The 13,227-nt window shown below is 48.6% G+C and overlaps 1 protein-coding gene across 1 annotated transcript in view; it reads right to left on the bottom strand.

Moving 5' to 3' along the window:
• syne2b (spectrin repeat containing, nuclear envelope 2b) overlaps positions 1-13,227 on the bottom strand; it is a 91,413-nt gene that overhangs the window by 20,949 nt on the left and 57,237 nt on the right. Inside the window, exons 77-92 of the mRNA XM_086095147.1 lie at positions 12,761-12,889; positions 10,581-10,787; positions 9,356-9,520; positions 9,202-9,279; positions 7,970-8,163; positions 7,452-7,593; positions 6,223-6,453; positions 5,994-6,146; positions 5,372-5,527; positions 4,410-4,760; positions 3,375-3,545; positions 3,168-3,301; positions 2,449-2,641; positions 2,187-2,369; positions 757-852; positions 254-429 (exon numbers count right to left, since the gene is read on the bottom strand). Coding sequence (XP_085951273.1) covers positions 254-429; positions 757-852; positions 2,187-2,369; positions 2,449-2,641; positions 3,168-3,301; positions 3,375-3,545; positions 4,410-4,760; positions 5,372-5,527; positions 5,994-6,146; positions 6,223-6,453; positions 7,452-7,593; positions 7,970-8,163; positions 9,202-9,279; positions 9,356-9,520; positions 10,581-10,787; positions 12,761-12,889 — 2,759 coding nt within the window. The remainder of the gene's footprint in view (positions 1-253; positions 430-756; positions 853-2,186; positions 2,370-2,448; positions 2,642-3,167; positions 3,302-3,374; positions 3,546-4,409; positions 4,761-5,371; positions 5,528-5,993; positions 6,147-6,222; positions 6,454-7,451; positions 7,594-7,969; positions 8,164-9,201; positions 9,280-9,355; positions 9,521-10,580; positions 10,788-12,760; positions 12,890-13,227) is intronic.

Genomic DNA, 13,227 nt, shown 5'->3' with positions numbered 1-13,227 from the left:
TTATTTTTGTAACGGGAAGGTGTGGAGGCTCTCGCCCAGCTTGAAGAGATGGCGGCCGACTCTTGATTGTATAAATGGTCTTGAATGCTTGATGTTTGCTGCTCATTTGTGAGGATGTGCGGTCTGAGGATTAGTTTGCGCAACACGCACAAATTCAAATTCTGGCACATCCGCAGTCCGCACACTTAGGGAACGAGGCCCAGTGAGTCTATGCTCCTGCCAGCCACTGGGGGGCTCTGTTGCGCCAACCCACCTGCAAGCTTCCTGCGTTCGGGCGGAGGCGTCGGCCCATGCTCGGTTGAGGCGCCGCAGGCGTCGCGCATCGTTATCGTTCAGCGTGACGCCGCGACTCAGCTCGTTGAGGACATCCAGGTCGGCGGCGGCGGCGCTGGCGGCGTCCAGCAGGTCGCCGTCCAGCAGGTCGGCGTGCTGACGACACATCACAAAATCAACCCAAAAAATTGTCATCATTAACATCAACTTGGACAACGCGGATGACATTTTTGAGAGGGGAAGAGAAATCAATGCAAGTCACGTGGTTGCGCAATTGTGCACACCCTCTTGTGAGTGGGACGTGGCCGTGTTCAGAATGTCACATCGAAACTCATGTGAAATGCGAGTCAACTGCCACCAAAGTGCCTCAATGGCACAGCCAAGTAAAGTTAACCTTTAACCCGACAGAGGCTGCATCTGAAGGGCAAAACCCCTGGAAAATATCACAAACTGAGAGAGGTTGCAGTGAAGGCCTGGCCTGACCTGCTGATCGGCGTCCAGACGCTCCGTCCAGCGCTCCAGGGCGGACTCCAAAGCTTCCAGGAGGTTGCTCACTTCCTGCAGCGTCGCAAGCTCCTCCTGAACGCCAACAAACCTGATTAGATAGGACCACATTGGCGCACGCTAATTTGTGGCTCCGTCTGTCACTTGGCCTGCTGGCACACTGACCGACCTGCGTGCACAATTGCACATACACGAGAGGTGGCAAATCCAGGTCCAGAAAGTAAAAACCCTGCCCCAGTTTGGCTTTAGCCCCTAGTGCTAGCTAGCAGGTAAACGAGCAGGTCAATTAGCTCAATGGGTGCTAGCTAGCTAGCAAGCTAGCTTCCTCCTTCAACAGGTAAACCATGGCAGCTAGCTAACTAGCACCTGAGGCTAAAGCTAAACTGTGGCAGGATTTTTACTTTCTGGCAGAGGTGGGAGTAAGTAAAAAAGCAAGCGAGCCAAGCAACAGCTGTCAAACTACTATCGGTAGCCAGCAGATCAGTGGTCGCCAGTCACCCGATGCTAACGCTAACAGTTAGCTACTAGCCACGAACACTGGAGACTTGTACCGTATCGTGCACTGACGGCGTAATTCACTTACGGTTCCTTGGCATCCAAAATGAGCTATTTAATATACTTGATAATAGTAGTCACAAGTCATTGTCAAGTCCAGTTGTAAGTCTTTTAACATTTTGTCGTGAATTTGGGTCATGTGACTTGGACCCGAGTCCACACCCCTGCTTTCTGGACCTAGATTTGGCACCTCTGATACACACACACGCGTGCCGTTAATTCTTAAACCTCAACTGGTTAAGATTTGCAAATGCACTTCCAGAGTCAAAAATAGTCAAAACAACACCGGCACGTTCGTGTCCGTTCCTTCCTTCGTTCCTTCAACTGTGTTTGTTTTGAAAGTAGGGAATGAAGAATATTTCAACTTGAATTTCCACACGAATGGTCTCAGTCAAACTTCAACGTGCGCAGCTCATTCCCATTGAATGCATTTTTGAAATTTTTGTTTGGGATCCGCTCATCACAAATCATTCGTCTGCATTTCCGCCTTCATGTGCAATCCCGCCAGAAATTGCTATCTAGTGGGCTGTGTTGAGACTGCAGCCCAAATTCAGAGTGGCGCTGCCCCATATGATGCATTTCTTGGTTTATGGATTTGGGATGGGACCGCAGTCGGGTTGCGCTCTTCATTAAAAGATGCCAAAAGCAAATGATTTGGCTAGAAAAATGGCAGCCAAACACCCTTCCGTGTTTGGTGTCACTTGCCGGATGCATTCTGTTGGCTTTCCGACTATCAAGGATGAGATGAAAAGAGGTTCCCCCCCACCCACCACCAAATTGGCCGGCCTGGCCTGCAGCGTCGGCACATATTCATGCACACATTTTTCCACCGGTGGACGGACGGATGAGGCCACCTGCAGCCCTCGCCGTTTGGCAGCCAGCGTGCGTCCGAGCCGCAGGACGGCACGGGACAGCAGCCTGCTCTCCGATTGGACCAGAGCGGCCACCGAGGGATCTAGGCGGCCAACCGGGTCCTTGGAGGCCTCCAGCGCCCCCTGCAGGTCGCCCTGCAAAGCGTCCGCTCTCTCCTGCAGAGTCTGGACAAGAAGAGAACCGCGTGAAGGTTTTGCACCGCTTGCTTCCAAAAGAACATTTGCTGCTGTTGTTTGTCTGGACTTGGAGTTTGCGCAAGTCCTTGTTGACGCCGTCCAGGTGTGCGTCTCCGCCGACGACAGACGCAACCTCCTCCTTCAGCTCCGTCACGCGCTCCCACAAGAGGGCTGCGTTGAAGGCGTGACCCTCCCACCACGTCTGGAGGACGAGGCTCCTCTGGAGGGCCTGGTCCAAACGTGAGCACGTGCGCCGCCAACTGCTCGGGCAGGATAGGAAAGGAAAGGACATTTGCCAGGCAAAAAAAAGAAGACATTTGCTCCCTTGGAAGTGAGCTCGTCCGGCAGCAGCCAATGATTTTTTATTGTTTTGAAAAGCCGCCGTCCTGACTTTGTCACGTCGCTTTTGTCATAAAGTCAGCCAGAAATGCGACGCTAGCTAACAGACAAAAACTAGACAGTGCAACCGGGTTCAAATGCACTTTGGAAGTTGGCAACTTGGCATTTTTTACGACATAATATTTATGTAGTATTTTAAAAATATATATTTTTAACAAGATAAATAAATACATGGAGTCCTCGAGTTACGGCCAACTTCCGTTCCTACAATTAATACTTTGTATTTTCACATAATTTATCTTTCAATTTGCTTCATAAGCATTCAGCTATCAGCATTCAGCATTTCCATGCAATTTCTGCAGAAATTGCACTTAGTCTAGTTTTTAAAGAAAACAACTATAATTTGCCAACTATTCTAACCCGTGTGCGTGTGTGCGTGCGTGTCACCTGTCATCTTGCGCATGGACGCGCCGAGCCAGCACGTCGGTTGCATCCGGGTGTAGCCGTTGCTGGAGAGCGACCAAGGTCTGGCGGAGTCCCTCCCAATCGGACTCGCAAGACTTGGTGTCCTCGCAAAGACTCTTTTGGGAAAGGAGCGGCTGTCAGGCGGTGAGCGGCGGCGGCGGATGGCGGAGGGGGCGGGGCCGCGTTTACCTGCAGCTGCCGTTGGAGGTCTTTGTGGGCCCGCAGCGAGAGGGCGGGACCTCGGACAAGATCCCACATCTGACACGCCCACGCCCGCCTCCACGTCATCTGCTCCAATTGCTCGTCCAGGCTGAGCCGCAGCTGCCTCGTCACCGCCAGGTCACGCCCCACCGCCTGCTTCTGCTCGCCGTCGCCGTCACAGCGGAGCGTTAGCCTCGCGGCTTGTCTTGCGCAAACACACGCTCGTTTGGGAAGTCCAGCAAAATCGTACAAATTAGGGGTGGAAATCTTTGGCTTTCCGATTTTTGGGTCTGCGATTGGATTCAGAATCGATTTTTGATTCAAAATGATTCGAATGACAATGATTTCTGCTTATAGATGTGCAAAGAATCGTCATGATCTACTCCAGTCTGACTCGCTAACGCTAATTAGCGCACTACTCGCGGCACTTTTATCACGCAAAAATGCATGTGTCGAAGCTATTTGAATCATTTTTAAAAACATATTTGCAGACCTGGAAGTTGCCGGAACCACTATTTTGTGTTTCTGCACGGACACTTATTGCTGACAGACTCCAACCGGCATGCTAATGCTAATCGCAATTATTAATTGTTTAGCATAGACTAACTTTGTTGGTGTTTTTGTAATACGTGCATAATGTGTGCAGCAGAAGATAAGGAACAATGAGTATTTATATCCACTAAATTCAACTCACGTTTGACCTTAGTGGAGCCTTTTTTTTTTAAATGTTTTTATTGTTGTTGAAAAAAAATATTTCTTTATATTGGGGGGGGGCTGGGGAGGTTAGTCGATTAATCGATTTTTTATTTTAAAAAGTCGTTAGTGACAGCACTAATATGTTTTGACAAACAATGTTGTGAAAATTTAGCATGTGGCGTTTGGATAATTGTGGGAATATTTTAGATTTATATATTTTTTTAAATGGTGGCTCAACAGCTGGGAAAAAACTCAAAGAATCATCATCACGTCGCTAACGCTGAGATGAGCAAATTCACAAGACAGCAGTAGCCTAGCATCTCTCACCAGCTGAGCTAGCTCCACGCATGCCGCTCTAGATTGGTCAATGAGACACGCAAAGGCTCCGCCTCCTCCTCGCTGGCCATGCTGGTCTGCTAGCTCCTGCAGGGCAACTTGCCTCATCTGGATTTGCTCCTCCAGATCCTGATGGACGTCAAAACATTGGAACAAACTTTTGGAAGGCGCAAAGAAAAGATGCAGGTGAGTGACCTGGGGGTCGTGCTGAAGGTTGGTCAGGTTTCGAGGGGTCCGGGCCGAGTCCAGTTTCCGTTTCTGGTCCGCCATCCAGGTGTTGATGCGCTCAAGGTGGACTTCTTGCTCCGTCCTGACCCTCAAGTCCTCCTCCAACTCACCAATCTGACGCCAAAATGTCAACATGACTTTTTTTACGGGAATTTTTTTGTTTCTGGTTCAGGTGAATGACGCCAAAGCTGTAAAACTGTAGAAATTGTAAATAAAGGTCTACAATGTCTTTTGATTGTCTGTTTTGTTGTATGACTTGTGAAACCAATAAAAAGACATTTAAATGAAAGAAGGAAGGACATTTGGCAGAAGCGTGAAAACAGGAAGTATTTCAAGCTTGGCTTCGTTTTTGTTGAACGTCAAATCCTCTTCAGTCTTGCTTTTAACGAACGTCTACAAAAAGTGTTTGGCTGACTGGACATGTGCGTCAACTGTCTGAAAAACTGCAGCCACACACTTAATGCTGCTTATCCCATCATACACAAGAAGTCTGCTAACCTTATTTCTGGCTTTGGTCACATGACCTTCCGCACAGAGCCGAATGGCTGAGAAACTGGGCGCGGGGCTGGGTAATGTGTTAATTAGTCCTGTTGCGGTGTCACAATTTGCAATTTGGCGCAACTGAGAAGAGTTAGCTTGTTCGAAAGCTTACAATCACTAAAGGTAGACGCGACCTGTTCCAAAGTCACGTTTATCATCTTGAAAGCAAAACTGGTCTCATCTACCTGAAAGTCAAGAGTGGTTTGCCTCGTGAGCCAGAGCCGCTTGAGGCTTCCCTGATCCTCTGCCATCCGGTTGGCGTCCTCTGTAGCGTGCGTCTGCCAAGGTTGGCTGGCGTGGTCCAGGGTGGCCTGGTGCGCCGACATCTCCGCCTGACACTCCTGACAGAAGGGCGGTCGCATGGCCAGTCACTTTCATGGCTAGATTTTGCTCCCATCAGAGGTTGGAAATCCAGGTCCAGAAAGTAAAAACCCTGCCGCAGTTTGGCTTTAGCCCCTGATGCTAGCTAGCTGGCTAGCTCCCTAGCAGGTAAACGAGCACAAATAGAGCTAGCCAGCTAGCACCTGGGGCTAAATGCCACAGTTTGGCTTTTGCCCCAGATGCTAGCTAGCTAGCTAGCTCCCTAGCAGGTAAATGAGCATCAATAGAGCTGCTAAAGCCAAACTGTGGCAGGGTTTCTACTTTCTGGACCTGGATTTGCCACCTGTGGGTCCCATTTCCGTCGCGGGGAAGCTGGAGACTATTCCAGGCACGTTACACTACTGAGGTACTGGTTGCTAGCTAAGAGCGCAGTACACACACTGTGACACACAATAGACTGGTAAGCGCGCGATCACTCGTACAAACCTTGTAGCACTTGAGGAGCAGTCGGAGATCGGCGCTGGTGCAGGACTTTTGGTCCACACGACTTTGTCGCTCCTCCAGTCTGGACTCCAAGTCGGCCAGCCAGACGCGCAGCTCCTGCAGTGCTCCCCGCTGGCTCAACGTCTCCATCCACCACTGGCCGGGAGTTAGCCGGACAACACCGTTGAGGAGGCGTGTGACGGAAAAAGGACTTTTGGCGCCAGACACTCACCTCGTGCAGAGCGCGTTGGACCGCCCGAATGTCGGCCAGCAGAGACGACCAGTCGCGCTCCAAGCGTCCCGCACGTTCACTCACGCTATCGGGATCCCCGTCCGAGCGCAGTGCGTCCTCAAGGTCTCCTCCACAGTCTCGGTCAGAGCCCATCAGCTCGAGCAGCCGGCAGGCGGCGCTGACGGCGGCGGCGTTCAATCCACTTTGCTCCTCCAGATCCTTGATTAGCGCCTGCGCATTTAACAAATTGCTTCATCAAACATCATCCTCGTTAAGTCTGCTCCTGCAGTCATCCGGACATCGTTCACTTTCTTCCGCTTATTCCGTATCTCGGCTCTTAGGCCTGATTTTTTAAATCTTCAAAGTTCACAAAAAATGGCAATTTTGTGATGGGATTTGAAGATTTATTCATCAAGGAGATTTAAAGTTGTCATGACGACATTTGAACAGTCAACTCAATAGTCAAAACTCTCCATTTAACGTATTCAGTCGCAGTCTATTTTCACTGAAGCAATCCCCTTCGCCCCCGGCTGTTTTACTGGATTTGGACTGATTTTGCAAGGCCCACAGAATATTGTGCTCTGTTGCTATAAAAACATGGAAGCTACCAAAAGAAAGATTAGAGTCTCTTCTTTCATCAGGAAAAAGGGACATTTTTGTCTGTTCCCGTTTTGCAGCATTAAAATATAGCTAAGTTAAATCATTATTCACTAAGCTGGTGAAAACACTGGAAAAAAGAGATTGTTGCAACATGGTTGATCTCTTATACTCTGCTGTCGCCTGCTGGCCGTTTTTGTAATAACTACCATTGCTTTAAGCGACTTCTTCAGGTCAAAGGCTGCACCAAAGCCTTCTGTATGCTTTAGCAGAAAAACCCCCCATAAAAAACGTATAAATAAGTTTTGGGGAGCATGGTAATATTTAAAATAGAATGTATTTCTAAGTTTTTGGGAGCAAATGAGTTAAACTTGAGGCCTGTTGGGTAAAATATGTGTGAGTGTCAGACTTTTTTTTTCTTCAAAAGCAGAGCCATCATCATTTCCGCGTACGCATGCTGTGTGGACATTCCAAATTAGTTCCAAGCAGGAAGATATTGACGAGTCCTGCCTTTGTTAACCAATGAGACGCGTTGTCTTTGTGTGCAGCAGGCCGAAGAAGCCAAACCCCCCCCCCCCCCAACATATGCAAAGACTGACCTTGTTTGGCAATGCGACCGTCTCGGGACTCACCACAAAGCGGCGGAATTCTTCCCGCCTGCGCTCGCCGTCCATAGCGTGGGCGGTGTCCGCGACCAGCAGAAGATTCCAGCTGCCAATCAGCTGTCTAGCCCCGCCCATCCACTGCGTGAGCGCAGCAGAGTCGCATGCAAAACTGTTGATGGACACAAAATGGCAACACTTGACAATTGTGGCAATCCTCGTTTGCTTTTCCTCCTGTTGGCGCCAGTCGGTGGGCGGGGTCTCCTGCATGACATTTGTGGGTGGAGTCTCCTGCTTGACACTTGCCAGCGCTCGTCATTTCCTCCTGTGATCTTGGTTTTGTATTTGGAAACAGAAGAGATGGGTAGGAAGATGAGAAGCATGCAGATGGGCACGTCCATGTGTACACCCTACTGAAACATTTCTGGCCCCGCCCCCATCTGCAACTGGAACCTTCTGGACTTTGCTTCCTTCCGTCCATTTGAGAGGAAAAGCAAACATTTTGGAATATGTGAGCAATGGAAAAGGGATGGCAGCTTGCTTGTCACCTGTCGGCGAGTTTTCTCCTCCTGTCCGCATCTGTGTTTCGTCGCTGGTACTTTTTCTTCACGTTTCTCCAGCGACTCTCCAGGTCCCTGCAGGCCACGCCCACTTGGATGCAGCCGGCCCCCTGCAGCCAAAGTCCCGCCTCCAGCATCCCGCCCAGCTGTGCCGCGTTTGCATCCAGAAGGCCAGACGCGTCCTGCAACGACGGGCGGGCGGGTGTCAAGTCAGAGCGCAATGGACCAAAACAGGTTAGCATGCTAGCATCATCCCCTTTTCCTTTTTTTGTCTTTAACTCATTTAAACCCAAAGACGTAGAAATACCTTTTTTAATACTTTGTCATTTTTTTAATTTTAATATTTTACTACTTTACGTTATACTTTATTAATATTATTATAATAAATAAATAAATAAATAAAACGACAAGCTAAAAAAATAAAAATAAAATGTAATAATAATAATGTATATAATAATAATAATAAAACAAATAAATAAATAATTAATATTATTATTATTATTATATTTTATACTTTATTAATTTATACTTTACTTTGTACTTTAATTTACTTACTTTAATACTTTATTACTTTTTAATATTTTTTAAATACTTTGTCATTCACTCCCCAAAACGTATTTATGCATTTTTTATATGTTTGTTTTTTTAGGGCTAGAGCATCCAGAAGGCTTTGCTGCAGTTTCTGACCCGAAGAGGTGGCTTAAAGCAATGGTAATTATTACAAAAAACGACAAGCAGGTGGAAGCAGAGTATAAGAGATCAACCAGGGCCATGTTGCAACAATCTCTTTCCCCCAGTGTTTTTAACAGATTTGTGAATGATGATGAAATTTAGCTATACTCGAATGCTAATTGCTGCAAAACAGAAACCGATAGAAATATACCTGATGAAAGAAGAGACTCTAATCTTTCTTTTGGTAGGTTCCTTGTTTTTATAGCAATAGAACACTATATTCTGTGGGCCTTGCAAAATCAGTCCAAATCCAGTAAAGCAGCCGGGAGCGAAGGGAGTTGCTTCAGTCCAAATGGCTGCCAGTGAATGAGTTATGTGCCAAAAGTGGACAGCCCACATAAGACACAAAAATAGGACAGTTGACAATAAGAAGAGTCTCCTTCCATCCGGCCCAAGCCCGTAAGTGAAAGCCCGTCGATTGAAATGGCTTCCGCCTGTCAAACAAACGTCAGCGTAGAGTCGCCGATTGCGAGAGGAAAGGAAATCACCTGCGTGGGCAGCGAAGTCTCCACGCCGGTCAGCAGCGCCTGGCAGCGGCCGGCATCTTCCTCCCACTCGCTCCACCTCTGGCAAGACAGCGAGCGGTGCAAGTGACGGCAGATAATGAAGCCGGGTTTGGACCGCGCGCACCGTGAGGCAAACCTGCAAGACTTGTTCCATGCGGACGCCTCGGCGCAGTGCCTGCTCCTGCAGAGAGAGCGCCTGCTCCTGCAGGACGTCCAGCCGACTGTGGAGGGCGCTCTGGGGAACTCTCTGGCTCAGGAAGTGCAGGATGTGCAGATGTTGGTGCAGGAAGTGGAAGAACTTCTGGAGAGAGAATTCAATGGCTCTGCACGCAGCTTTGTTGTTCTTGGCTGAATGTGAATTGCCAATCGCATTTGGCCGGCTGTCGGTTGCCATGGCAATGCAATCAGCAAAACCTTCACAACAGGGGCTGAGATACCAGTAGACCAGCAATGTGGCTTACTCGCTGTCGGGAGAAGTGAAGCTACGGGAGGGCCATTATACGTTGCTGTTAGAATAAATGTACATAAGTTATCCCATATTTACTCTTAAAGTATTGCATTTATTCAGCAGTGTGACCTATGTTTGGACCATGTGAGATGGGGTCGTCTGTGAAGACAGCTGAAGCTGCATTTGCAACACAGGAACTGCGACCTTATCACAAGATAGCGACTGGAACATTTTGCAGCTAAACATTGACTGAAACTTTCTGCGCTGTAGAAAAACGTTTGCATTATTGTCGGCGCAATGACTCCTATCCGGGATGGTTGTCATGTTGCTGCTGCTTCCCCAACCCCTTTAGAGCAGCATTAGGCTATGTAACTAGGGACTGCCCAATAAAAAGAGAGGGCTCAGCGGTGTGTGCTTCCGAGCGGAGATTGTAATCTGTGCACATCTCTGTCCGTTCTCCTCGTGAGCAAAAAAAGAATGGAAGTCTCTTGTCTTCCTTCCTTGTCTGTTGTTGATGAACTGTTGTAGGTTGACTGAACCTGACACACACTCTCAAGCTTGACCTGGCAATAGCGCAGATGTGTCCGCTCGGGCCTGAGCAAGCACGCACGTAACCACAACTTGAAACGTTGACTCGTAAGCGGCGCCGCTTCCTTGGCCTGATTGGTTCGGCACTGTCAAGGCGCTATCTGTGACCCCTGCGCCATCGGAGGCGCTAACCTACGGCAACCGCGCTAGGACAAAACATAAATGTATTCCTCTACGTACAATTGGATAGATGGATGAATGATAGATAGATAGTCTAATAATACATAATACAAAGTAAATACTAACGTACATAAAGGTCAACAACATGAAACTAATGTGTCTGTCTAGGAAGCCAGAAGACGAGCAAAGCGCGCACCCAACTGACCGTGTGAGCGTGGAGTTGCCGACAGAGGTCGGTCCTGGAGTTCAGCCGCGGCGGGCGCTCTAAACGTTCTCGACCCGCCGCCGCCAGATCGCTCAGGCTGTGCGCCAGACGCTCGCAGTGCTTCAGCGCGTCCTGGCCGCCCCTTCGTCCCTCCTGGTCCTGGTCCTGGTCCTGGTCCTGGTCCTGGTCCTGGTCCTGGTCCTGGTCCTGTATGTGGTCATCACAATCACAACTTTCTTCTCTTGTGGCGCTTGACCTGGACTGTGATTTGCATTGTCCTATCGCCAATTTTGAAGCTGGCACTTGTTTTCATGCCTTTTTTCTGTTATTTATTTAACAAATAGTTGGCAATTAATCGGTCATCAGACGACTCTGAGACCACCTGGGGGCGATCCAAGCACTTCAATCCAGGTCCAGAAAGTAGACCCTGCCACCGTTTGGCTTTAGCCCCAGGTGCTAGCTAGCTAGCTCCATTGGTGCTCATTTATCTTGCTACATCAGGGGCTAAAGTCAAACTCTATTGATGCTCATTTTCCTGCTAGGAAGCTAGCAAGCTAGCTAGGTTAGGTAGCATCAGGGGCTAAAGCCAAACTGTGGTATTTAGCCACAGGTGCTAGCTGGCTAGCTCTATTGGTGCTTGTTTATCTGCTAGGGAGCTAGCGAGCATCAGGGGCTAAGGCCAAACTGCGGCAGGGTTTTTAGTTTCTGGACCTGGATTTGCCTCTGGTTATGTTTGGATTTGAAGGATTTTTATTTGCAACTTTGATTGATAGATATTGTAAATAAACTTAGCTGAAATTAAAAACATTCAAATTTGAGATAAAATCAGCGATGAAATAAAAATCGAGAGCATAATTGCAGTCGATTAAGCAGATATGAAAGCAACGGCACCCCCTGGTGGCTTTGATCTCAGGTTGAGGGCCAATTAAATATGACGTGCGTTATCTATGATCGGGCACGTCGGAAATATGCTTTTCTTTAATATTTGAACAAGGGTGAAAAAGGACATGGGGCAGCGCCCCCTGGTGCTTGTAAGTTCACGCTACCTGTTTCCTTTTGATCATCAATCCATTAGAGTCAACATAGGGCTGGACGATTAATCAAAATTTTATTGTGATTTCGATTTTGACTTCTCTCAATCTTCAAAACTTAATTAGCAAAGAAAAACAGTTCATGTACAGAACGATGCGTTGCGTCATCCCAGTGTTTAACCTGAAGATGGCGCCACACACACACACACCCACACACACACTTTTTGCCCCAAATTCAAGCTTTCAACAAGCATGCACTAAATGACTAAAATGTCCAAATAATCACCAGGACTTGTAAACAGCCGTTTCTAGTTTACTGGCAGAGAAAAGTTGATTATGTACTTCAGGAGGAATCACTTTGCATACCGTCAAGTGGCAAATATTTACCCAATAGGGCACTTTACAATTACGCCCAATTATGGGGTAGATGCCACGGACTGCCGCCGGCATCAGCGCAGTTTCCGGCCACTTCTGGCCACATTCCAACACTCGCACCTCCACTCCTGCGCCCCCAAACCGCGCGCTCCCGATCATCGGCGGGAGGGCGTCTCGGCTATCTGAGATGCTTCGGACACTGAGACGGACACGACACACTCGCAGCCTCGCACCCGTCGACGGGAACGCGCAACCGAGGGGCACAAAGGCGGAAGCGCAAGTACTGGGACGCGGCCCACACGTCGCAAACCGGAAGTCGGAAGTCCCGCCTCCTCCGTGGCATATAGTCAATTAGATGGATGGATGGATTTGAATCCAAAAACCGATAGAAATGTTTAAATGCTGTAGTTGCGGCTTGTGTAAGCGTGATAGCCGTTATCCCAATGGACGGGAAGGAGGTGTCCGGTTTATTCCCTTCTCTAAACCCTCAAACAACTACGAAACACGCGTGCGCTGGATCAAACTTTGTGAAAGAACACACGAGCAGTTGAATCGCTCCAAAATGATCATAAACGACTACATCTGCACTAGGGTCATGTTCTCAATTTTGTTGTCGGTCAGAGTGACAACTTTACCATTACTGTGGATGCACTTTTTGCTCATCTTGACCGCTAAATGTCCGAGGGCGCTGCTCGTCGCATTTAGTGGGCGGGGACGGGGGCGTGCCACGGTAAGGTCAGTTGTTACGTGACTGCTGTTTTGAGCGTGACCTACCTGGCAGGCCAGCTGTTGGCGCACGTCGCCGTCCGTCCCGGCGTCGAGCGTGTTGGGACCTCCAGCCGCTTCCGCCGTCGGCAGCGCGTTCTCGAGGGGCGTCTGCGCACACGCAGAGGAAGACGACACCTGGCGCAGGTGACATGAGGGATGCACACCAGCAGCAGGACGTTAGACTAGGATCCGCTTGCTGCTTGCAGTTCAAACTTTGGAGTGCAACACACGGCCGCGGCTGTTTGTGCGCTTTTGGCCCAGACTGGTCCAAAAACAGCACAGTCGCCGACTATAATTGGCCAACTAGAATCCAATCGCAACATTCTTCTGTACTCACTTTAAGTGCGTACGCCATGAATCCACGAGGCCAAAACCCACAGGAACACAATTTGTTCTGTTTTTTTCAGTTGCCATTATTTTTAGTTTATTTCACTTTCTTATTGTTTTAATTTGTCATTGTCCTTTCAAGTTAT

This window comes from Leptonotus elevatus, chromosome 14 (assembly GCF_054856555.1).
Source record: "Leptonotus elevatus isolate MCC_2025b chromosome 14, RoL_Lele_1.0, whole genome shotgun sequence".
NCBI classification, from domain to species: domain Eukaryota; kingdom Metazoa; phylum Chordata; class Actinopteri; order Syngnathiformes; family Syngnathidae; genus Leptonotus; species Leptonotus elevatus.
Note: the sequence above shows the minus strand (reverse complement) of the source record. Positions and strands in the feature narration are given on the sequence as shown.